Below are 24,239 nucleotides of genomic sequence, written 5' to 3' on the forward strand. Positions count from 1 at the left end.
TAGTAAACTGGGTGGAGAGGGTCTCGCTCTTCTGCGCGTCCTTCAGTGCATGGACACTCAGGGTGTACTCGGTCGCGGGGCGAAGGCCCTGCAGGTCATACTCCACAGTGTTTCCTGATACCATCTGAGTAACCTCTGGTTCTAAGAAGAAAACACAGAAGAGAACCAGTCCCGGTGGTATTTAGACACCTCATAGTGTAGTCAACTCCGTGATTATTTTTTTACTAGCTCGGACCTGAAAGGAGGTTGTAGGGAGATGGGGGTTGGTCTCTTCTCCCATGTGACAAGTGACAGAACAAGAGACAATGTCCTTAAGTTGCACCAGGGGAGATCTAGCTTAGGTAGCAGGAAAAATTTCTCTCCAGAGAGGGCTGTGAAGCCTTGGAACAGGCTGCCCAGGGCAGTGGTGGAGTCCCCATCCCTGAAGGGGTTTCCCAGCCCCATGGAGGTGCTGCTGGGGGACAGGGGGCAGTGGGGAGCTGGCAGTGCAGAGTGAATGGTTAGACTCGATGATCCTTCAAGGTCTCTTCCAACCAAAATGATTCTGTGATTCTGTAAGTGCTAAACAGTAAAAGCCCAGAGCCCCGCTCTCTGCCTCCACCTGTGAATTCACACCAGTCTTTATCTTAAAGTATTAGCACTCTCTAGTGTTCATCTGAGTTATTACACCACCTTGTCAGGAACCTCCGTTCTCTCTGTTCATGTCAGGATCAGGAATGCTTAACTAAATCGTTTTTAAAATGCTTCCAGTAGTGCCTCTCCTTCAGCTAACAGCCCCCTGCCATCCTCCTTGCTGCCCCCATTTCTGGGTCGCATTGCTGCGCTCATTCCTGAGCACCCCTCTCGAGCTGCAGCGCTGTCAGCAACCTGATCCATTGCTAATTCTTCTTACCATCCTCAGAAGTGTAGGAGACCACGTAATTGTCCACAGCAGCAATTGCTGGCTGCCAGGTTGCCAGAGCCTCAGAGTCTGTGATGTTTACCACCACTAAGCCTGATGGGCTGTCCAGAGCTGAAAGAAAAACAGATTGAAGGAATGTGACAAACGTTCTCAGCTCTGAGCAATGCTCTGTTGTAAATATGTGGTATAAAATGTGCAAACACTGCTGCTTGATGCAGCTTTTATGATCCCCCTTGGAATAGTGGAGCTCTGCTGAAAAGAGGTCAGTGCCTGAAACAAGGCATCAAGTGCCTCCGCTGGAAAGGGAGGTCGACGCCCGAGAAGATTAAACACTGGGAACAGACAAAACTAACTATGTTCTCAGATCAGTCTTGACACATCCATCTCAATGCTCTGTCAGCGTGGACGTGTTTCTCTCAACACCCTCAAATCTGAGCTGCTTTTTGGAGTGAACTCAGGAGACAGAGCTGGGAAAAATAACGCGTGTGACGGCAACTGATAGCCACGGTGACCTTCCGCCAGCTTGTCCTGTGTGTTTAAAAATAAACCAATCAAACAGCCAGCCAACCGGCCAAAATCCCCATGCCTGCCTTGCTTTCTCATGGGATACTATTGGCAGATTGTTTTCTGCTCTCCCTGAACTGGGATAGACATCTGTCTCCAGTACAGCTGGAACGGGCCGTAAATTTAATGTTGTTATCCAATACTCATCATCTTGTTCCTTGCCTCAAGTTTCCTGAATACTTGTTATCCCCCCCAAAAGAAAGAACAAATAAGACTGCAGGGTAGGGTCAGCAGCAGCATAGTGGACCCTCATTTCCTGAAGGGATCATTAAAACTGTATTGAAGAAAAAACAGGGAAGTTCGTTTTTGTTTTTTTTTTTTTTATGCTGAACAGAGTCTGGAACCTGGGAGATGTGGAGTTTAAGTCCACAACAGAAATTGTCTGAGCTGCTCAGCGGAGCCGGCTCTTTGCTCCCTCATCTGTAAAATGGTATTAATTAGATTTTCCTTTTTTATTTTTTCAGATATATTAGGACTGTAAATACATTCATTGTCTCAATTTCACTGCAAGTTGGTTGAGCACTTAGCAAATCAGAGCCTGATCAAACTTACAGGTTCTATATTCGTCTGAAATACAAAGACACAAAGAAAGAGTGGGGGAAAAAACCTCCTGTGGTTTGTGCAGAAAGAAAAATGGGATCTCAGGGGGTCTGCAGCTCCAGTTCCTGCGTCTCTCAGGACAGGGAATGCTGTTGAAAACCTGCTATTTCCTCTTTATATATTACCTGTTTTCAGAGTGCCAGAGACAGGTTCACTTTCTTCAAAGCCTTTCACAGAGATGATGCTAACATTGTAGTCTACACCTGGGATTAACTTCACCAGCTTGGTCCTTGTCTTGCTTCCATCGACTGTAACAACATTTGGAGTACCTAGGGTGAAGCCAAATGCCAAGGGATCAGTGACAATACTCCAGGAAAGGCTTGAAGGATGTGTTTCAAGTTAAAGACATGACCGGCATGGGTGTCGTCGTACAGGAGGAGGCGAATTTTCCAGTTAGTTACAGTCACTGATGTCCAAAGGCTGCTCCAGGAAAAAGCACTGTTGAGACAACACCTAAACCTAAGACATTGATTTGTATTCGTTCCTAGTGGCACGTCAACAGTAAGAAGAAAAATTAATATTTTGTTAAGAAAAACATCATTTTACCCATGAGCTGTAAGGTGGAAACGTGGCACTCTCTACATGGACACTCAATGACCTGCAAGGACAGGACTTGCAGCACAGATCTGCTTTGTTCCTGGTAAAGGCTGGAAGTTTCTCCTTCGCCCATCTCAGTCCAAATACAGGTACAGTATATATTATTTTAAGAGGTGCTGCACGGGAGGGTGAGGACTTAGGACATGTATTTGTTTCAAATTCTGAGTTTATTCCAGGAAAGCACTTAGGCAAATGCGTAACTTTATAATTGGGTGTCACTCCTATCCTTTTGGGGGATCACTGTCTGTTTAAAGCCGCACGTGTGCTTACACACCATGCTGTCTGAAGGCCTGTATCTTTACTTGTCCTAGCCAAGAGCATGTCTGTTACGGTTCTGACATCCGTTGTGTTTGCTCTTTAGCTATTTCCTTTCAGAGGGTCCCTAAATGATGCTAAAAATCTATTTAAGCATAGGAAATTTTCTAAGCTGAACACTAAACCACAGATAGAACAGATGGAATGCAACAACACTGGGGAGTTCTAAGAAAAATCACTGCCTTGGAAAATATTCTAGCTATGGATTATGATAATTATTTCCAAGGGTCATCTTCTCAAATAGTCTTAGCTCATAAAGTTCCTGCAAAATAAGGAGATGGTTTGGAAATAAATCCTTACTTGGGAGGCTCAGCGAGATCAGAGATTTTTGTGAACATGGCCCTGTTAGGGGGACAACAATTCCAGCATCTAACGCTGAGCTCCCTTACCAGTCTTGTCCATGGGATGTGGGACATGACGTTCAGACAGAGGCTGGCCCCTGGGACCGTCTGTGCACACCCACATTGCTGGTCAGCAGTTTGAGGAATAAGGAGGTGACCTGTGTAAGATCTCTGTGTGACGCACCGTGAGGGACATCAGTACCACAAACCTCTTCTGCTCTCCAGTTACTCACCTCCTGTGACAGGGACGTAGGAGATCCGGTAGCTCTCCACACGGGTGCGAGGGGGTGTCCAGCTGACTGTGGCAGAGTTTTCCGTGATGTCAGAGAAAGAAATTCCCTTGGGAGATCCAACAGCTGTCAGTGGAGAACAGAGAACAAACACCACATAGGAAGGAGAGGTAAATCCTTTATTTATCAGACCGTAGTGCTGGACACTGACTCGTCTTAGCCCTCTACCCCAAGAGCTGATGCTGTCAATATTCTGTCCTAAACCACACGAATGCAGGGAGTACCAAACAGCCTAGAGTTTTATTACATACTGACAGCCACAATCTGTTTGGTCTGGATTTTCCTTTTTCAGTAACATTATGGTAGCTCATAGCTTAAAAATACTCCAGATGTGTATCTACATATCATGTACGTAGACATCACTGAGATTTCAGTGTTGCAGAAAAGCATGGAGGAATACTTACAACACTGCCACTGTATTACCCAGAAATAATTGTACGTATGATTTTTACTACCCCAGTTTCACTTGGATGGTTTTCAGACTTTCCATTGAGTCTCAGAGCCCTGTCTGTGACACACAGCAATGCAGCCCTTAGCAGTGGAGAGATCTCTCTTCCTGAGAATGAAGTTTCTACCATAAGACCTCAACTCAGGTGCATGAGTTCATCAAGGGTTCATCTCTCAAGAACTCACTGCTTGTAACTTCTCTTGGCTTCAAAGAAGGGGTGACAATATTTTCTTCTTGTACTCTCTGAGACCATGATGTTTTTAGGTGCGTTCAAACACATCCATCCAGAGGGCATCCGAGTACAACCATCACGAGGAAGGCACTTGTGGTTCTGCTGCAACTCTTTGTCATATGACCCAGCCTTTCCCTGTATACACCTGAGCACTTCATTTGCCCGTATAAATGAGATCAGTAAGCTGGACAAAGGCCATCTTTTACCAAAACGACCTTAAGATGCAAACCAACACATATCTAAAATATTCCAGTATAAGGCTTAATTAAGCTACTGCAAAACAAGGGTGGAAAAGGCTTCCAGAGGGACACGGTAAAGAGACCTGCTGCTTTGAAGTTTACACGGAGCATCTCACTTTCAATTTCCTTTTTTGACCGCAACCAAAACAACCCTGAAATGTGTTATAAAAATAAACAGCCCACAGAGAGTAGGCCATTAGCACAAAGAGGAGAGATACCAAACATGAGCCACATTAAGAGCAGTGGAAATGGGATAAGGGCAGCGAAAGGGGGGCAAGAAGAGGAAAAGAGTGGCTGTGCTTGAAATAGCTTGAAAAGAACGTGTCTGCGAGAAAGAAGTCAGAGGGCTGTTTGTTCCATGTGTCCCCAAAGCTCTAGCAGCAATGCACTAAATCAACAGAAAGGCAAGGAAAGAAAAACAACCGAGCTCTCAAGAGGAATGTAAATTATTTCCCTGGAACTCACCAGACATGTTGCATTTGGGGGGTTTGCTCACATGGAAAAGCCAGAGAAAGAAAAGAATTAAAGATAACGAAGAAAGCAACGTGGAGTTAGTAAAGCTACAGGGCATAGGATATTGCTACTGGTTTAGGTACAGCACGAAGGAAACACAAGAGCGTAAAGAAAACCCAGGAAAGAGAAAGAAAAGAAAATCACATTGATTTTGCTTCACATTAAGGATGCCCTTAGTGACTGGTGAAAAGGGCTAGTGATGACTCTGGAAACCAAAGAGCTGGACCAGCAGTCAGTTTTCATACATGTGAGGAATTCCAGCCTTTCCCAGAAAATAAAGCACCCAATCCATCCCACCCGGACTCTGCTGTGCACACTTCCATGGGCTTCGTGCCCATTTTCTGTACCAGCTGAACTGCATAACAAACCGTAGTGAGAAGAGCCTTGACTGTGTGACAGTTCCACATCCCCACGTACCCCAACTGTGGCTACTTTTCCTGGGAGCAAACCTGGCAAAGAAAGTGTAACGGACCACCAGAGCAAGCACCAGTCCTGGAATGAGTCCCAGAGAGGTAAGAGAGTGGTACCTTTGAGAACAGGGAAATTAAAATGGAGTGAATGAAACTGTCATCTTGAGCTACCTGAAAGCCAAAATTAAGCAGGCATAAAAAATGGCCAGCATGCTGCTGTCTTGTCGCTCAGAAAAAACCTCAGTTCCTCTGTGGGCAGATACAGCTGAGTAGCATTCTCCTCCAGCATCATCCCCCCTGAGCTGTTTGAGAGACGGAGAACTCTCCTGTGAGATTGCTGAAGCACCCGTGATACCTGAGTAGCTGCTATGCTTTGGGAAGTTTTTTTGCTGAAAAATTGTTCTCTCCTTGCTAACAGACGGTAGGAGTACGCTCAGTGACTTTCTTCTCCAAATCAATAGGAAACATTTATTGCATATAAAGAGCACGTGAAGTTTTTTGTGATCCTTTAGGATGAAAAATGCTGTCAGTGTGGCAAAAACACCATTAGAAGAAGAGGAAAGTAGCAGCGTGAGACCCACGCTTCCTGACGAGGGTATTAAGTGGCACACAGCGGTGTTGTGGTCCCCCAGTGAGGGCCAAATTGCACCTTAGCAGACATTATACACATGAATTTCCAAAAGACACCAACTGTCCCTCTGAGAGCAGTGTGGACAAACTCCCTTGTGCCAACACAGATCAGACACTGCAGGTCTGTATGATGCTGCCTTGCACTACAGTGATTTTATAAGCAGAAAAAGAGGGTAAAGGGACAGACAAATGCATCATCACCCCAAGGAAGATAAACTTTTAAAAATATTGTCAGCTGTTCTGGGGGAAAACTATTGCTGTTCACTTGTACCTACAAGTAAATGAAGGAGGAAGAGCTACTTGTGATGGACATGGGAAGGTATGACTTTGTTGTCCACTCCCATGCCCAGCAGTTCCACACCACATTCCTGGTGTGATGGGATCAAGGGAGACCTCAGCCTCCAGGCGAGTTACCAGCTGCAGGACCACCACAAGCTGCATGGAGAAAATGGCAAATACCAGTCCTGCCCTACTCGACCTTCCCACATCCAAAGGCCATGGCTGTCACTAGATCAACTGCTTTGCTGAACCCTCCTAAAAAGAGCGAGGAGGAAAGGAAACCACAGAGAGGGTAAGGCAGGTGAACACAGCAGGATCTTCCCTCCCCTGCTTCCTCAGGGCAGGTGGTGGATTGCTTGGCAGTGCTCAAACCAGATTCCCTCCCTGCACCAGTTACACCAGCTGGGGACCTGACCCCTAAATACACGGACACGTGCCCAGGCAGGGGGGAAGCGGGGAGCTGAGTGATAAATACAGAGAAGAGTTTTCAGTCTGGATTATTTTTCTGCCTTCATTTCCATGGCAGTGTTTGGTTTAGGTTTGCTGGTCTGTTTGCTAGTTTTGTTCCAACTGTTGTTTTACTATCAGCTCTACTAAAGCTAAGGACTTCTAGCTAATTTATTCCTTGCTCACTTGTAACTTGTACGCAGGCCAGAATAAAGTAAGGCTGAATATAAGCCTATCTGAGCAACCCCCTTCAGGGACAGAAATATGTCTTTGCAACCAGACTGGAAATGCTATAAATATACATATGTTTGTGTAAAAATCAGCTCCTAAAGACGGAATTAGTTAGATGCCTTGGTGGCCCAGCTACCCGACGTGGTGTAACCAGCAGTCTGAATTCTTTAGCTGGATCTTTGTGGCTCCAGCTGTATTATCAATTATCCACGGGCTATTTACATCTGACAAACATCTTTTTGGGCTATTGGCTTCTCTAGGTGACACATGCTAAATCTCCCTGAAAGAGCTGAATAAGAATGTAGTCATGAAGGAAATGATAACTCTTGGTGGTTTAACACAAATACCCTGCAAGTCAGTGAAAATGGGGACGTGCTGCAACAATTGCGGTTGACTTTAACCATCCCTCTCCATTACGAGTCAGCCCGCAGGAGCCTGGAGAACGGGGGCTCGTGATGGATGCACGTTCTGCTTCATGTAAATGTCTGCGTGAGTGTGCAGACGCTCTTGCTGTTTATTCACGGGCTGGGACGGCAGTCAGCGAAGCTGCTCAGAAATGAGCCTTTCCACGCTAGTGACTGGTACCACAGACATCGCGGTGGATCAGTCAGGAAAAGCCGTTTCAATCCTGAGTCATCCTTGTCCCCTTTCTGTGAGCTGCTACAGCTGAGCAACTGCCTCATGATTTCTGTTGGCTTCCTCATGCACAGAACTTACCTGTCCACCTCTCGTTCCCCTCCTCCCAGAATTAAATTGGTTTGGAATTATTATGTTTTCCTATTGACAAGCTCAAAATTTTTAACAGAGAGAATTTCCTTCGTTTTCTTTAGACTTAAATATGTTCCAAAACAAAGCCATGATTTTAGTGAAAAAAAGTTTAAAAGTTTCATTCAAAAGTGCCAAAATGAAATGCTAAGTTATAAACCTATTTTTTCTTTTAATTAATCTCAGCAATTCAAACAAAACCTTGAGAACTTTTAGTTGACTAATATCTGTGTATTTTTATAGAAAAATAATATTAAAAAAATACTCCAGTTACAAATAGCAAAACCTTCCTCCTTCTCCCTGGCACTGAGAAAATGAGGCTCTGTCCTGGTGGAGAGGTTTCAGAAACACAGAGAGCTCTAGGCTAACTTCAGACAGCAGATATTTGCCATTACGTTTGCAATGTTTCTTCATTAGTGCGAGGCTACAAAAGGCAAGACCTCCGGCTTTGTGGAACTGGCACGATATGATCGAACATCAAGGCATTGGTGTTTCCGAAGCAGCACAGCATGAACTGGCAGTCATACCTGCATGCTTTCCTCTGGATTAATTTACCTGGGTAAGTCTCTAAGCTAATTCACAGCAGAATTTTCGACACACGAGAGTGAGAATATAAATCAACTTCTGCTGAGGGAGTTCAAAGCTTTGATTTTGCAAGAACCTCAAGTTTATTTTGACTTATCGAGCACATGTTGCTCCTGTAAGATAGGTCTAAGGGAATGGTGCTTAGTCCTTTGCTGATCAAGCCAGAAATAAACTTCTCAGCAGCTCTGGCAAATTCATCTTGTCACACCTCCTTTCTAGGAGGTTGTGGAGGAGTATTATGTAATTAGTCCCAGGAAACTGCTGAAAAAGGCGGATACAATGATGGATCCATCTCAAAGGCTGAGACAATATTTCTTGTCTCAAAGCCGGTGCTTTAATTGCTAGACTCCACTGCCTAATGCCAGATCATGAAAGCAATTATACAAGACTGTATTAAATAGACAGCAATGAACTAAGGAACCTGAGCTGATTGGTTATAAATAACCACACTCCACTGAACAGGAACTTGGGTAAGGGACATGCAGGAGACAGTTCGAACACCGCAGCCACAGCCCAAGCTGGGTGTGATGAGGAGGGATGCTGGAAGAAAAAGGCATGAACATGTTACACTCTTCCTACCGCAGAGACAATACCTGTGGTTGCTACTGCATTGACGGGTTGGGAACGCCGTCCGCTGCTAACTCCATAGAGCTCAATTTCATATTCAGTACCCTCCTTCAGCCCCGTTAGATCCTGGGTGCGCTCATGGCCTGGTACTATTAGCTCCAGCGGATCAGATTTCCTTTTGGTATCCCTGATTTTTAGAACAAAACTGTCGAAAACCCCATCATCTGCGGTCCAGGACAGACGGAAGCCATCTGGGGTAGCATCTGAAACCAGAAGGTTGTCGACCTCGGGTTCTGCTTCTAAAAAAGGAGATGATAGCAGTGGGAAAAGAAATTATTTTTTAATCGGTTCATTAGAGACCCGCCTGAGGTCTGGGTACAGCAGCCACAGTTCAGAGAAAGGGAAACAATCTGCCAGCTATTGAAAAAAAAAAAAGAATATTAGCATTATACACATACTGAAGAAGATGCATGTGAGTGTGTGCAGGCCCATTCAAACTTGCTCTTGAACAGCAAATCCACTGCACGGACATACACCTTCTGCCTCTGACATGCAAAGATACACATGCTAATAGTAGGTTTGATGTGCATTTCTCCCTTGCTACCTCTATGAAACCTTTATGTACGACGAAAGCAAGCTCTCATACAGAGCTGCAGGCATGCCTGTAATGTTGTCAGGTCTCTCTCTGTTAGGAAGGCAACACAGAAGCCACCTGAAAGAATCTTTGTCTTCATGCAACCCCTTATTTCATGCACTTCTGGCACCTGCAAATGCTTGCAATCAGATGAATCCTTTTCTTCGATATTAAATAAATGCCAAGGCAGCAAAGGGGAATCATGACAACTCATATCCCTCAAGCAGCACACTTAAATCCAAAGGCAAGACCTCCTGCCTTTAGAGAAAGAGCCCGTTCAAGAGGATCCCAGGAGTGCTAAGTTATTAATTACCTGCAAAATAGCTTCAGCTCAGTATGGCCAGGCATCATTACCCAGAGAAATGCTACTGGAGGGATTACTATCTTATGGCATCTCCAACGCACTTCTTCCTTCCACAGACAGACATTCCTGTTTATTTTCTCATGAACCTCCCACCAGGCAACCACCAGCTTTACTGCTGCATAGGCAGCAACATGCCGATGAGACTTGATGGTTACGGGGCCAGAGAATCAGTCTGCAATGAGTTTTCAAGAAAGCTCAAATGCTGCTGGAAAACAGCGTCTGCGATGAATCGACAAAGTGAGCTAAGGCTTTCTGGAGAGAGATGCCAACTTTATGGGTGGCAATGATCATGCCTGAGGGTCTGGGGGTGGAACCCACAGGGAGTGAAAGAAATCAGGCTGTGGGCAAGAAATTCTTGACTCTTCCTGAAGGTTCTGTCAGTTGGGAAGTTGGAGAATGCTGATGGGCCCAGCAGCTGTTAACAAGACGAGCTCCCGCATGCAGCTGTGTTTCTTTAAAGACTTTGGTTAGAAGGACCTGCATGACCATACCAGAAACTTTCACCCCTCAACCCACGTCATGCACCTCTACAGGATCCCTCACAAAGACAAAAGGACAACATCAAGCTAAAAGGAACAGAATTTCATCGATGAACCTATCAGAGGAGGAGTTATGTGTGGCCATGATGCAGAAAAGGATGCAGAAGCCAAGGTTTGCTTTGCAAATGGATTGCATGAAACATCTTCCATGTGAGAAGAAAAGCAAGAAAGAAAAGATGGAGCAGAACAATTTGTTCACGTTAAAATACCTGTAACAGCCACAGTTCTTAGGGGCTTTGTTTGGTGCCCCTTGGCAAAACCATAAAGCATAACCTCATAGCCAATGCCAGTAATAAGGCCTTTAAGCTTCAGTTGCCGCTGGGCTCCCGTAAGGAGGAACTCCTGTGGGTCCAGCAGCTTGCCAGAATCCACCACGACTACTAGAAAGTTGTCAAAGGCATTCTCCGATGCCATCCACGACACTGTGAACCCGTAAGGGTTAATATCAGAGACAGTTAGGTTTTCCAGTGGGGGCATGGCCTCTGAAAGAAGGGAAGGTGCAAAAACACACAAAAAATTAAGCGAGAAACATTGCAAATTAGAAAGTGTCACAGATTCCACCAAACATAAATCACATTTTCCACCAAAGTATGGGTTTAATAGAAGCGCATAGCCAGGACCACGAGATGAGGATTTTCAATGGAGCCTCCAGGAGTTAGATGCTCAATTCTTAATTTTCACTGGGAGTGTCTCAGCACCTCATCTCTCAAGCTCCGTTGAAATCCCCTCGAAGCTCACTGTGTAAGCACATTTCTTCTGTTACACATGCACTGCAAGACAGGTATAACCAAAACTGCTTTAGAAATGTTATGCACAAAGCTTTCATTTCCTTCCGCTTGTCTCCACCCTCAGCGCTTTAGGGACAAGCCTCAACTTCAGCATTCACAATCCACGGTGTCTGTGTTTTGCTTCTTTACCCCTGCTACTTCGCATGAATATCTCCAGCTTTTCTTTTCAATGGTGGAGGGGTCGGAGGGACCAAGAACTGCCAGAAGCCAGACACCGATCAGTTAGGGTCACAGCCAGAGCAGGTGCTAAATACTTATCAGGTTTGGGTTTTGGGGGGAATATGAGAGAAGCCAGAGCTTGCACTGGCTAATGATTGCGGAACAGAGCAATAATCTGACCGAAGAGCCTCACAGGCAGCTGCTAGTGGGGTATGTTGACAACTGAAAGAAATTCCAGTGAGGGGTCTTGTTCTTTTTTTGCATCAGCACAAGGTTTGTCAAAGTTTAGAGGCTGAGGATCAACTGCTCAAAACTTTCCCACCATAACCTTGAAAATAACCAGACCAAATTTTCACAGGGTAGTTTCTCAGTGTATTTTGCTCACTCAAAACTTGACAAGTCAAATGGGAAGTTCAGCTGGTTCTGCCAAGCCCTGGCCTTGACCCTGGATCCCAGGCATTGCTAGTATTTCTCTAAATGGTTTGACAAACCTTACTTTGTTGGCTGAGGAACAAACTCATCTGATCTTCCACTCACTCACATTCCACTCACTTAAGAAAATACCAGTTAGTGAAACACAGAACGTTCCCTGCAAATGGTTTAGGGTTTGGTTTTGACATTTCACATCTGCTGAAATTGATGTTCTGTTTGAAACCGGCATAAAAATCCCTCCTAAAGTTTTATGATTTGGAAGTCCCTATGTTTTGATGTTTACATATTTGGGTGCCAGAGATTCAGCTCAAATTTACTCAATTTAGAGATATTTTTGCAGCTTACTTGCTTCTAATCAAGCAGCCCCAAAGATCCACATTTTGGTTTGGTCTCTGGGAGGCTGGGTATACAAATTAAGAGCCCAAAATACTGTAACTATTTTCCTAGGAGAGGTGTTGAGTGACAGCAATACTCTAAACCCTGCAGGTTTACATGAACTGCTGGCAAACCTTTCTGCTGCGTAGAGAGTGCCACAGGTTTACATAGCTGTGGGAAGCTTCCTCTCAAAATACCAGTGTCCGTGGTTTATTTTCAAAAAGGTGGTGGTTTCCTTTTAAAAAGGCAACATTTGTGCTCCGGTGGAGTGGAAGAGCAGGATTTTAGAAGCAGTTGCTCACTTTGGACTATGTGACTGATTGCCATCGGGGGTAGATTGGAGCAAAATGGTGATCTGGTGCAAAATGAAGCCATTTGCCCTAAAAGAAATGGTCATGGACATTGACTTCCACAGAACCCGACAGCCCAGAGGCTGTAAGTGCTGCTTGCTGTCCCACTGCACGTTAATGAAGGGAGAAGAAAAAGGAAAAGGCCTCAGTTTCCCCATTAATCCTCCCTAGGGTGTCCGTATGTCTGTGTGACAAGCTCTAGCGGCACATGTTGGCCGTGCAACGTATAGAAGACCAACTCTGTGCCATGTACTTGCTCATTGAGGAGGCATGTGATGTACTGATCCCAGTCAAAATTTAGCAAAATATTTAGACATAAGGGAGGTGTTGAGGGGACATTACAGGACAGGAGGTGTCTAAAATCCAGTCTGCTCTGCATCCTTCCGATATACCTTCTGGATATCAGGAAAATTTCCTCCTCAAACTTCAGGAGCTAATAAAGATTATCATGCATGGGAGAAAGACTCCAGAGGGCTCTTAACTGACCTTTAGCTAGCACTCCTCCAATAAATTTATTTTAAGGTCAACATGCCTGCTCTGACCCATCCTTGTACTCTATTTGCAAACAAGATTTGCTGAAGAAGATATTCAGTGCTATAGAGAGACCTTTTTTTTTTTTAATCCATGCTGGAATATATATTTTTACAAGCCAATAAATACTCCAAACCTTTAAGCAGGTACCTGTCATGACAAAAGCAGTGAGGGGCTCTGTGTGAACACCTGCATTGGTGGTCCCCTTAATGTTAATGTCATAGCCCGTGTAATCTAGCAGCCCTGAGATGCGAGCGCTGCGAGCACCTCCCGGCACCGTAAGCTCCTGGGGTTCATGTTCTGCATGGGAATCTCTAACGTGTATAACAAACGTGGCAAAAGGCCCATCTCTTGTGGTCCAGGAGAGGTTGAAGCTGTCGGGGGTAACGTTTGTGAGTGTGAGCGTGCCCAGCTGTGGCTCAGCCTCTGAAGGAGAAAGGAACATAGGTGAGGAGACAGCATTACTGCGGGTGCTGGGGGAATCAGCAGCGGAGGTTTACAGACACTTCAAGATAAGGCCGAGCGTTTTAGCCTTGTTTTGCAGTGGTTGAAGAGAAAAAAAAAGCATTTCAGGAGCTGCACTGTAAGGTTTTGGAAAGAAGCCACTGAAATTAGTGCTGACTTTTCTTTTTCATTCAATTTTCTTAAATAAGCTCAATTTTCCTAATGAAATGTGGGCCTGATTTACAGAAGCACCAACAGCGTACGGTCCCGTGGTAAAACCATAGAAATTGCAGGAACTCTGCCCTAGGAATTTGATGGGAATACAAACCCCCAGCAATTCCAAAGCAGATAAAGTAGGATTCAGGCAGGAAGCAGGTGAGTCCAAACCAGACATCCCTGAAATCCCCGTTCAGCTTCTGTTCAGTGTTCCTGTTGCCTGAAGTAATACATACTTTTATTTTTGGACTCTGAAGTTTTATGAGGGGTTTCAATCCCAACAGTGATTCTCTCAGCACTAATCTCAGGCCAAAACCTCCCTGGGCTCCACAGATAAGGTGTTCCTCATCCTCTGATCAGGCACAATCAGAGAGTATCTAATAGACTGAACTACACGAACCCCACAGCACTGCTGCTGCTCTCCTTTCTGACTGTCCAGTGGTCGGGGCGCTTCCTGAAGAAGCAGAGTTTCCTTTTCTGCTAGAGGAAATTTAAAATCACATCTCTCCCCTGCCAGGGGAGAAACCTGGCCTTCAGGCCACAGGAGGGGGAGAGCTCCTTAGCCATCCCGTGTTAAAGCTGTTCTGTTCAGGTTAAAATCATTCAAGACTTGTTACAGCACAGAGAGAGCACAAGCATGACCCAGCAGTCAGGTGGTCAGAGAATCCCATGTCTGCTCTCAGGGCTGATTTTCTAATATTTTTCTTGCCAATTGAGTATAAACCAAGAACACCTTGGGAAATGCAGCCAGTGAGATACAAGAAAATATCTACATAAGTGATTCATGCTGGGAGGAAAGTAGGAAAGATGTATCCCACTGGCAAAGAGAACAGTGGAAGTATGAAATGCTTTTCTGAACTAAAACATGAACTGCTGCTGAACTTTTACTGCTGTCCCTCATTGCAAGACTTTTAAATAATCCACCTTCATCTCTGGAATTGTCTAGGAACAGGTGAACCCAAGTGGCCCCAGTTAAGGACACATGCTGTCATCATGCTGCCAACCGGTGACCGTCAATGCCTTCATGGCGGACAGTGCAGATGTCACCATGTAAGCACGGTACTTCCAAAGACAGGGGAGGAGATGAGAAAATACCCACAAAGCAAACAGTCTTGGGTGGAGAACCCAGTGAAACCATCAGCCCCGCATGCAGTTCAGAGAGGACAAACCGATCCTTTCCGATCCCATCCTGAAATGAATGGCCTCATTCCTTTACATGCCACTTGCATCCAGTCAGGCACGTTCACATCACCACGTCTGGATTCCAAACAACACTACATGCAAAATAAGTTGAAAGTATCTCTTCAGGCAAGCCTTAGTGATCTCCGCCATCCTGGCATCACCGCAGAAAAAATCTCTGACATCCAGTGAAACAAGACAGGTCTTAGAGACTCAAAGGTAGCAATGCAAGTGAGAGGCTGGTGGGCTGATCATCAAGAAAGGGTGAACTTGCTTTTTGAGCCCTGCTCTCTGCTGGGAACACATGAAAATACTAAAGAGAAGAATATCAGAACCAGCACAAGGTGACGCGACCACTCCATGCAGTTTTGGTTGGTCATTAGCATGCTGCGTGAAACTCCCACAAGAGATGCAGATGTCTTGGAAGATGTTTGGTTTTAAGAACAAAGAACCAGAACGGCATGCAGGTGCCTCTGCAGGCTGATAAAGACAGGAAGGCCTCCCACCCACAACAAAGCAAGTGAGAGTGGGATGAACAAGAACTTTTTTCCAGATCAAGTGCAAAGATACTCCGTGAAAAACATTAAACCATCTGGAGCAAGTTAATTATATATACACAGAACTTGCAGATAAGTGTATATATAAAGAAACCAATCATGGTTTGCTACTGGCTCCCTTAATGCTGGGGGCACTTTTTCAGCCTTTTCCACTGTGTTGGATCTCTCCTTTTCCAAGCACTCTCAAGCCCAGCGTATTTCAGCCTCCCCGTATAGCGATCTCCCTCTAGTTTACCAAAGGGACAATGATGAGTTGGCGCCATGTTTTAGAGCAGTTCGGTGGACAGCAAAAGAAAGAAGAGAAAAAAGCAAACCTAGAAGGTGAAACAGTGAAATACCTGTGGTTGCCAGTGCTGTCAAGGTCTGACCACCTTGCCCATCAATTACACCATGGAGCTGGACAGTGTAATTAGTGGCAGCTTTGAGGTTGGTGACTACATAGCGCCGGGAGGCCCCTGGCACTGTGTGCACCAGGGAGTCCAAAGGGAAGTCAGAGTTCCTGACTTCTAGAATAAAGTGGTCAAAGGCATTATCCTGCGCTTCCCACGTGAGAGACATGCTGTCTGAGGTAGCATTTGATATAGTGAGTTTGCTAAGGAGAGGTTCCTCTACTATGGGAAGAAAAACAAATGGAAACAGATTGCAATTATTAAAACCCAAAGCAACAAAAGAAAATACAGTGGAAGTTCAAATTCTCGTGAGCCACAAGTCACAAAGATCATGTGGCCTTGTGTTTCTCAATGTTTTTCATACCACCACCCCTGCAGTCCCTCTTCCCACCTTACCCACAATTCAGTGAGGATGTTCTCGATCTGCTGATGCTAGAAACTGCAGCTCTGTATTATCTGATCACTGAAATTTGCTATTCCGCTTAATGCCATCCACCACGTTAATTATTGCTATCACAGCTTTTCCTACGATCGTGTCAGTAGGCAAAATTTGGTAGAGATGTTAAATGATCACAACATGAACTATTACCTGCCTACTATGAGAATGTGCCTTCTGCTTCTGCAGTCTGGTCCTCTCCTTCCACTTTCCTACTGTGAGTGGCTAGAGCACATCAAACGTTTGACTTCCCTGTCCTTTCTGGAAGAACTGTCACTAAAACCTTGAGATGCGCACCAACTAAATGCCTGCTTATTTCACTCGCCATCAAGTCAAAGGGACTTTTTCAATCTCTCACCCAATGTAAACTGCATTCTGATGTTGAATTCAAGCAATGCATCCGTCTGGGAGGAGTATGCTGTCACAGACTGAAAAGTACCTGAAATCTATTTACAGACTCAGGAAAAAACCTCTATCTAGAAATCAGTTTAGTTGAGAGAAATAGTGTCTCCTCTATGCTGTGTGACAGATGCAGACACATGATACAAAGCTAACACAACAAATCACCTCCCACTTGGTTCTTGGAAAATTTGTTTTGCTTCTCATCTGTATCAGAGGTTGTCCCAACCTTAATGTTTGAACAAGAGCTAATTTACTGTGTGAACGAAATCACATCACAGTGTGACTGACTGTCTTTGTTGGGTAGGAAGGTGGATTAGCATTCACAGTTCAAAATGTCTCCAGCAGGTCCTTCCCTAGAAGGTGTCAAAAAATGAGGTAGAGGATTTGGTAATGGGTAGGCTGATGGGGTACCTGAGGGCAGGGAAAGGGGCACAACCTGTAAGGAAGAGTTAGGAGAGTTAGCATTGAGGTAGGTTTTATATACCTGTTGTAGCTGCAGCACTTATTGCCTGCGTGCGGAAACCACGAGAGATCCCAGAGAGGTAGACAATAAAATCAGTGCTGGGGGAAAGCCCTGAGATATGAGCAGTTCTTGAATTGCCCGAGATGTTGAACTCCATGGGCTCCAGCAACCTGTTAGAATCAATAATTTCAATAGTAAAGACGTCGAAGTCCCCACTGGTGGTTGTCCAAGAAAGGTTGAAGCTTTCAGAAGTAATGTCGGAAACGGTTAGCTCACCAGCTTCTGGGTGCGCTCCTGAGGAGGGAAACAACACTGGTCAGAAGGGGACAGCCCTGTACCTCCTCCGGCTCAGAAACGCTGCGCTTCTCTGCTCATGCTGGCAGCACTCCAAGCTGCCGCTGAAGAAAAGCGTTTGAGTCAAAGCTTGCTACAAGCAGACAGGGGAAGAAATCAAACGAAAGCATCTCAAAACATTAAATAAAAAAAGAAAGAAAAAAGAGGGTTCAAAGCTCTGGCTATTTCCCATTACCTCCAGGAGCAGCCGTGCATCTTGGAGATCTGAGCATGAAAGCAGATGCAAAAGAACTTTTCTGAATGCCCATAGGGCATTCGGAAAAGTCAGCTTCCAGAGAAGCGAAAAGTAGAGCTATTACTTTATCAAAAGGAAAAGGTTGTGTTTTGTTTGCTCTTCTCCCTTCCCTTTCAGCTTAAGCCTGAGAAAGCTGGCATGCAATTTGGGAGCTGGAGCCAAAATGCAAAGCAGGGATGGCTGCCTTGGGGTTTCTTCCTCTCTGTAGACATCCCTGATGCGTTACAGGAAGGCTCAGAAAATTTTGACAATTGGAAGTCCCCAAAAGGGAAAATTTTGAAAAGCCGGTTGCTGAGCATGACCCAGAAAGGGAAGGGAAAACCTCAGCAGGGCATCTTCTACGGTTTTCATTAAGTTAATAAAAAGCCAGTGCACTGCATATTTAGGCAGGACACCCATGATGTCTGTTTTCTTGTTTGTCCCTGAGCAGCCTCCTTTGTCTGGCCACATTTGTCTGTCTTCAACAGGCAATCTGCTACCAGCACTCAGGGCTCTCAAAGCTCAGGACTTCCAGCCCGCAGCGGGACACAGCCCAGGGCAAGTGCCTTGTGCCAGACAGTTCTGTCTAAGCCAGGCAGCTTAAAGCATTATTGAAACAAGCAAGTTCCTCTGCATTTCGTGTTTTAATTCTGTTCAGCTCTTACGTGTACTTTTATCCCCATCTGTGCTGGGTAATATGTGCTTGGGGAAACGAGATGTGAGCAAGCTCTGGCTATCTCACAGTCGCAGGGGGCTGCAAAGGTCTGCAAGGAAGCCCAGAGGCAGCAGATATTGTCTACAGGAAATTATGTGAAGGAAGAGCCGCTGGTGCCACGCCGTACACTTATAAGCAAATATTTACCTCTCACAGTCAGAGCTCATGATAAGCTCTCATTTTAAACTGCCGTCTTTCACAAGATCAGCCAGAAAATTATTTTTGTGGCTGATTAGTTTCATGCCATCTTCTTACAGTGTGGGGCTTACCTGCCTTCTTCAGGCCCTTTTTATGCCACTTCTGCTGAATTTGGTTTTCTTGCATTATAACTTTTTTGGACCAATCAAACTCTTTAACAAAGTTATATGTGGCTTAATATATGATACTACTCTTGGTAGGAATTCAATTTGAGTTCTTTTCTATACAAGAACATATAGAAAGATGTCTGTCCTTACCCTCAAGACAAATGCACGCACTATATCCCTGAATTTAGAGAGAAGCTAGTGCATAATGTCAGAGGTATCTTCTGAAGGGCAAAAAGCAAACATGCTCTCAAGGCTTTGATTATCTGGGCTATAAAGAACGGATTTTTATAATTTTACAAGGCAACCTGGGCTTTCCTGAGCATGTACTACAACCAGTTGGGTTTTGCTGTTAGTATCAACCAGCTGAAAAGCGAGTAAAAGGAACATAAACAAGCCATTCTGAGGTAGGAGCGGGGGGAGGAAGCATTTCTAAAAGTGAAGGGCTCTACAGGGGCACTGAGACTCTTATTGGAAAGTCTGATCATGAGACATTTCCATGCCAGAGATGTTCAGCCAAGCTTTAACGAGTTCAGTGCACCCTGCGCAAAGCCAACCAAGTGAGCAAGCTTTGTCGCGGAGTTGCAATAGCTCTGGCTCACGTCCCTGTTCGCAAAGGAAGGGAGCCACGAGACCGAATGGGTGACTGGAAAAGATACCTGTCATGGTTTCAACAGAAAGGGGTCTGGTCCTGTAGCCGTGAATCACACCGTGAAGTGTGATGTTATAAGGTGTGTTGGCCTTAAGGCCAGGAACATTGATAGAGCGCAGCCCGCCTGGGACTGTGATATTCCGGCTTCCTTCGGGGTTGTCAGTCTCCTGCACCTGAATGATAAAGTTCTCATAGGCCCCGTCGGCTGCTGTCCAGGTGAGCTGGAACCCATCCCAGCCAGTCTCTGATACCAATAGTTTTCCAAGCTCAGGTTCCTCCTCTGAATAAGGACAGAGAGTCAATTGGTTACTCAGATTACAGGCTGGTGGCGATGACATATGATTTAGTGATGGCCCGTGTTAATGAGTTTCCCTTGTAATCAGTGACATGGAGATACACACACGTATTTACATTCTCAGGTAACTCAAAGTCTCTACAGAGACCTGGCAAAACAGTAAGAAAAGAATTGTAATAAGAAGTAATAACCTCCTTAATGCTGAAAGGCTGGTAACAGAGAGCAGCTCACAGACCATCTTACAGCTGCGCGTGTTTTGCCAACATTAATTACAGCTCCTACGAGATGAGATAGTATCCCTATAACCACTTCACTGCACTATTAACACCTCGATGATGCCATCACGAGGTGACTGTGAATACTGCACTAATACCTGTTGTCAGGGGAGGAAGACACTGAGGTGAAACTAGTTGGAATTCAGATGTTCGTGCTTTTAATTGTATCCGTATGTAGGATGTTATTTATTCATCCAAACTATTTCTAATCCAAAACAATAAAGACAGGGAAAATGCCTCCATGTCTTCAGCTTTGTGGATTTGTCTTCCTTATATTACATTGTCCTGTCCACAAAACTGTCCTGGGACAGAATCTTGGATTTCCAGAGTTATTGTTATTACTCTAGAAATCTGCATTCACAGAAAATAACATCTATGTGAGCCCTGATGGCAGTTCCCAAGATGGGAACCCTCAGAGCTAACACTCTGATGCTGTTAGGTAAGAAAATTTAGGTCATTTTTTTTCTCAGCAAGAACAGAAAGTCCCCTGTTACAGGGGAAATACAACCAATTCCTTAAAATTAGCAGTTGTATGGGAAAATGACAGAGCAACACCTGCTTAGTGCTACATGGGAAATCTTGCTATGTGACCTGTCACTGGCCCGTGGACTGCAACAGCTTTCTAGCGCTTATTTATTTACATCGTTGACACAAACATCATGATAAGAACAGAATCTATCTGAATAATCCCAATCTGCCTGACTAGGCATTTATACGAGACCATACGTGAAGGGAAATGGATGTGACTGGTCGCTTATGGAATTCAACTTTAAGCTTTATGCATGTTTTAAGGCAGTAGATAAGGGGACTCTGGAAGAAATGAAGATTAGGCGCAGCAACATTACTCGTAAATTTCCCCCCTGTAAAACCAGAGCGCTTATGGTACGACTGCTGCACAGCCTTGTACGGGTAGTAGCTGGGGTTGTGTTTTCAGAGGTTGAGCGCTCAGAGATCGCAGCCAATTATCTTCAGTGACATGCACTGATGTGCAGTAAATTGCTGCTACTCTGGAACACCAAAGTCTCGAGGTATTTCCCCAATCCTGTTAGAAAGGAAGAGAGTGTTTATGAAACAACACAAGGATGTTCAACAACAACAAAAAAAAAGGCACAAATCCAGACCGAGTTTGCTTTTTTGGGAACAGAAATTAGACTCATTAAGGCAAAACATGAATCCTGTCAAAATAGAACTGTTTAGCTGAAAAAGAGAAAGCAGGACAGAAAAGGAACTGGTTGTACCAAAAATAACAATTTTTGGTGGCAGTGGGAACAAATAGAACAAACACATTTCCCTAAAATGAAACTAAACCAAAAGTCACAGTAAGGTAAAATCTCTGAAGCAGAAGTTTGATTATAATATGAAATGTGCTAATCATCGCAGCTCCAAAGCAATTCAGGTTTCTCTGAATTGCTCGGTTTCATCCACCTCCAAGATGCAGAGTCCCCTTTCCCACCAGTTGTTTCCCATGCATGTCTGAAAGGGAAGCGCCCACGGCTCCATCATGCCGTCATGCTCCATCAGGGACCGAGGGATTCCCGTACAAAATCATGCACCAACTCAGACTGTTGGAGACATCCAAAACCTCATCCATAAAGTATCCAACATATATGACAAAGCAGTGACAACGTCATGGCAAATGATATCAAGGGATGATGTTTCTTACTTAAAAAAAAAAAAGACAGAACAAACCATTGAGAGATGCTCTAGCCTTGCAGTAGGTGTGAAATAATCTGTGTGTTTCTAGGTAAAAACTTTATCTCATGTTGAGAATTTGGGTTTGGGTACTGGACAGATACATTCATCAGCCCTCAGCCAGGTTCTCCAGAAATGAACTCATGCGCTGGTACTTTGATCATTATTGAACTGAGCCCTGAGCTATAGGCCTGTTTCCTCATGATGTTCATGTAGGAGGAACAGAAGGAGCAAGTTTTCAGACAAGTACACTCCCAATGTGTTACAATCTTTTTTTTTCTCTCACATCACCACTTCCATGCCAATGCTGCTAACTACAGCATCCTTGCAGTCTGTCTTATGATTGAACCACAATGCAGATGAAGACCTGTATCATCTCGCTATTCTCACGTGCCTGGTAAATAGCAGATGCATCAACTCTCTTTGCATGCAGTTTGAAAAGAGGGAATTGATGCTCCATCATCTTAAAGGGCATAGTCCATGCGGCACCACTCAGGGCTCTCATTCCATAGCAGTAAGAGTTCTATCCCGTGCAGAAGGAAGAAGGAACAAACAGCTAAGAAGGAATGCATCACTCACAAAGCCTAGCACTTCTGCAGGGGAACAGCAGCACGGAAATGAGGTTGTGTATTTCAAAGCAGAAAAGGAACATACGGCTAATGAATCCATAGAAAATACCTGTAGTAGCTAGGGCTTCCAGGGACCAAGAGAGCTGACCTCGGGTGCTTCCATGGAGGTTTGTCTGGTACCGTGTGCCAGCTGTGAGACTGGGAATTTCTGTTTCTTGATGGTTTCCCAGCAAAAAGATTTTTCTGTGTTCTGTTTAAACTGGACAGGTCTTTCAGAGTGATAAAGAACTGATCGAACACCAAGACAGCATGAAACTACTGGAAGTCCTGTGTGTTATATCAAGGTCATGAAGAGCACCAGTGGCTTCTGAGATGGGAAGGTCAGTGGGCACCGAAAGCAGAGCATGAGGATCAGTGCTGGGGTCTGTTAAATAACTCAGCTCTGTTGGTGTGGGACTGGTAGGATTAAAAGATGTTTCATTGACTGATTCTCCAGGTGTTGTGACTAGATATGCTGAACAGAGACAAATTACAAGTTAAAATTTCCTGATAATAAATCTCCCTCCATACCGAAAGACAGGTAACATCTGCTACCAACCAGTTTGTGTGCTGTGCATTCCAGAACAGAGAAAGCAGACGGGCACTTCTTTGTTGGAGACTGAATCCAGGCCGTACAGGCAAAGGTAGCATCACCAAGCACGACATGGTTTTCCCCAAACCACTCTGACTAGCAGATCCAGAGCAACCACCATTACACAGAGATGAACTGAAGTGCTTCCAGCAGAGAAATGGGCGCATGCTGAGTTGATGTAAATCAGTACACTTTGATTACCATCAGAGAACTTGACTAATTTACATCAGTGAGGATTTGAGCCCCAAGACTCTCAAACATGCCTTTTGTCTTTAGTACAGCACGTCAGTTATTGCCTCCGATACAACCCATCAGCAGATCATGCTGAGTATCGCAAACGTGGCCAAATCCAGACTGAGCAACCAGCCACAGCAGTAGCATGCTAAATCCCATCCAATCAGACACAGGCTTGGAGGAGTTATCCATCTGGATACATGCAAAATCTTCAAAAATGGCAGGGACATACACACATCCTGACCTAAAAACTAGGGCAGAAAGAACTCAAGCAATCTTTTTTTACAGAAATCCAAAGGAATGGAACAGACTCGGCCTTCAACATGCTGAGTGATCTGTGAACATGCCCTGTAGCACAGTCAGATTCTGAGAACTGTAGAGATCACAGAGAATGCGTTTCTGATCACAGCTGCAAGGCAACAGGCAGGTGATGTTTCTGACATGCAGAATTATCTCTTCCTTAGTGGAAAAACACATCGTCTCACACCTCAGTGACTTCCTTGCTTTCATGCTCCGCTTGCATTCAATTAAGAGAGAGCAAGTCATCTACCACCACCAATCAGATCAGCATGGATACATACTCAGGATTCAGTGTTTGTCTCCAAATTCACACATATTAAAAAAAAAAGTTTTCAGAGGAGATAAATAAATTAAAAAGGTTTTCAATTAAATGCAGAAATATTATCTTGAAAATACACTCTCAGGACAAACCCAGATGTAGAAGCATTGTTTTCTGCTCACCTCCAGGAAGGGGAGAAGCCCTGTAAGTGCCCTGTAATGTATGATGGAAACCCTGGAAAACACTCCAGCTGTAGGATAAAAAGATCAGTGGAGTTCAAACACTTGACATACATATGATGGAAACCTTGGAAAACACTCCAGCTGTAGGATAAAAAGATCAGTGGAGTTCAAACACTTGACATAGCAACTGGCAGAATAGACGGGGAGAAGAGAAAGAGAGCTCCGGGAGCCCTGGGTGGATGCATGACAGCCGGATCAAACAGTTCGTGGTGGCAAGATGAAGGAATAGTAGATGCCAAAGAGCTGAAAGCTATGTAAAAGGGAATCTGGATGGACAACAAACATACACTCTT

At 44.7% G+C, this 24,239-nt stretch overlaps 1 protein-coding gene across 1 annotated transcript in view; it reads right to left on the reverse strand.

Annotated features, from left to right (window-relative positions):
• The window catches only part of LOC104497648 (tenascin-like), a gene marked incomplete at its 5' end in the record, with an annotated part of 36,551 nt that overhangs the window by 7,940 nt on the left and 4,372 nt on the right, over nucleotides 1-24,239 (reverse strand). Inside the window, 10 exons of the mRNA XM_010140924.1 lie at nucleotides 1-141; nucleotides 893-1,012; nucleotides 2,191-2,334; nucleotides 3,552-3,674; nucleotides 8,981-9,253; nucleotides 10,701-10,973; nucleotides 13,277-13,552; nucleotides 15,861-16,133; nucleotides 17,234-17,506; nucleotides 19,457-19,729. Coding sequence (XP_010139226.1) covers nucleotides 1-141; nucleotides 893-1,012; nucleotides 2,191-2,334; nucleotides 3,552-3,674; nucleotides 8,981-9,253; nucleotides 10,701-10,973; nucleotides 13,277-13,552; nucleotides 15,861-16,133; nucleotides 17,234-17,506; nucleotides 19,457-19,729 — 2,169 coding nt within the window. The remainder of the gene's footprint in view (nucleotides 142-892; nucleotides 1,013-2,190; nucleotides 2,335-3,551; nucleotides 3,675-8,980; nucleotides 9,254-10,700; nucleotides 10,974-13,276; nucleotides 13,553-15,860; nucleotides 16,134-17,233; nucleotides 17,507-19,456; nucleotides 19,730-24,239) is intronic.

This window comes from Buceros rhinoceros, unplaced genomic scaffold (genome assembly GCF_000710305.1).
Source record: "Buceros rhinoceros silvestris isolate BGI_N320 unplaced genomic scaffold, ASM71030v1 scaffold1888, whole genome shotgun sequence".
Lineage (NCBI taxonomy): Eukaryota > Metazoa > Chordata > Aves > Bucerotiformes > Bucerotidae > Buceros > Buceros rhinoceros.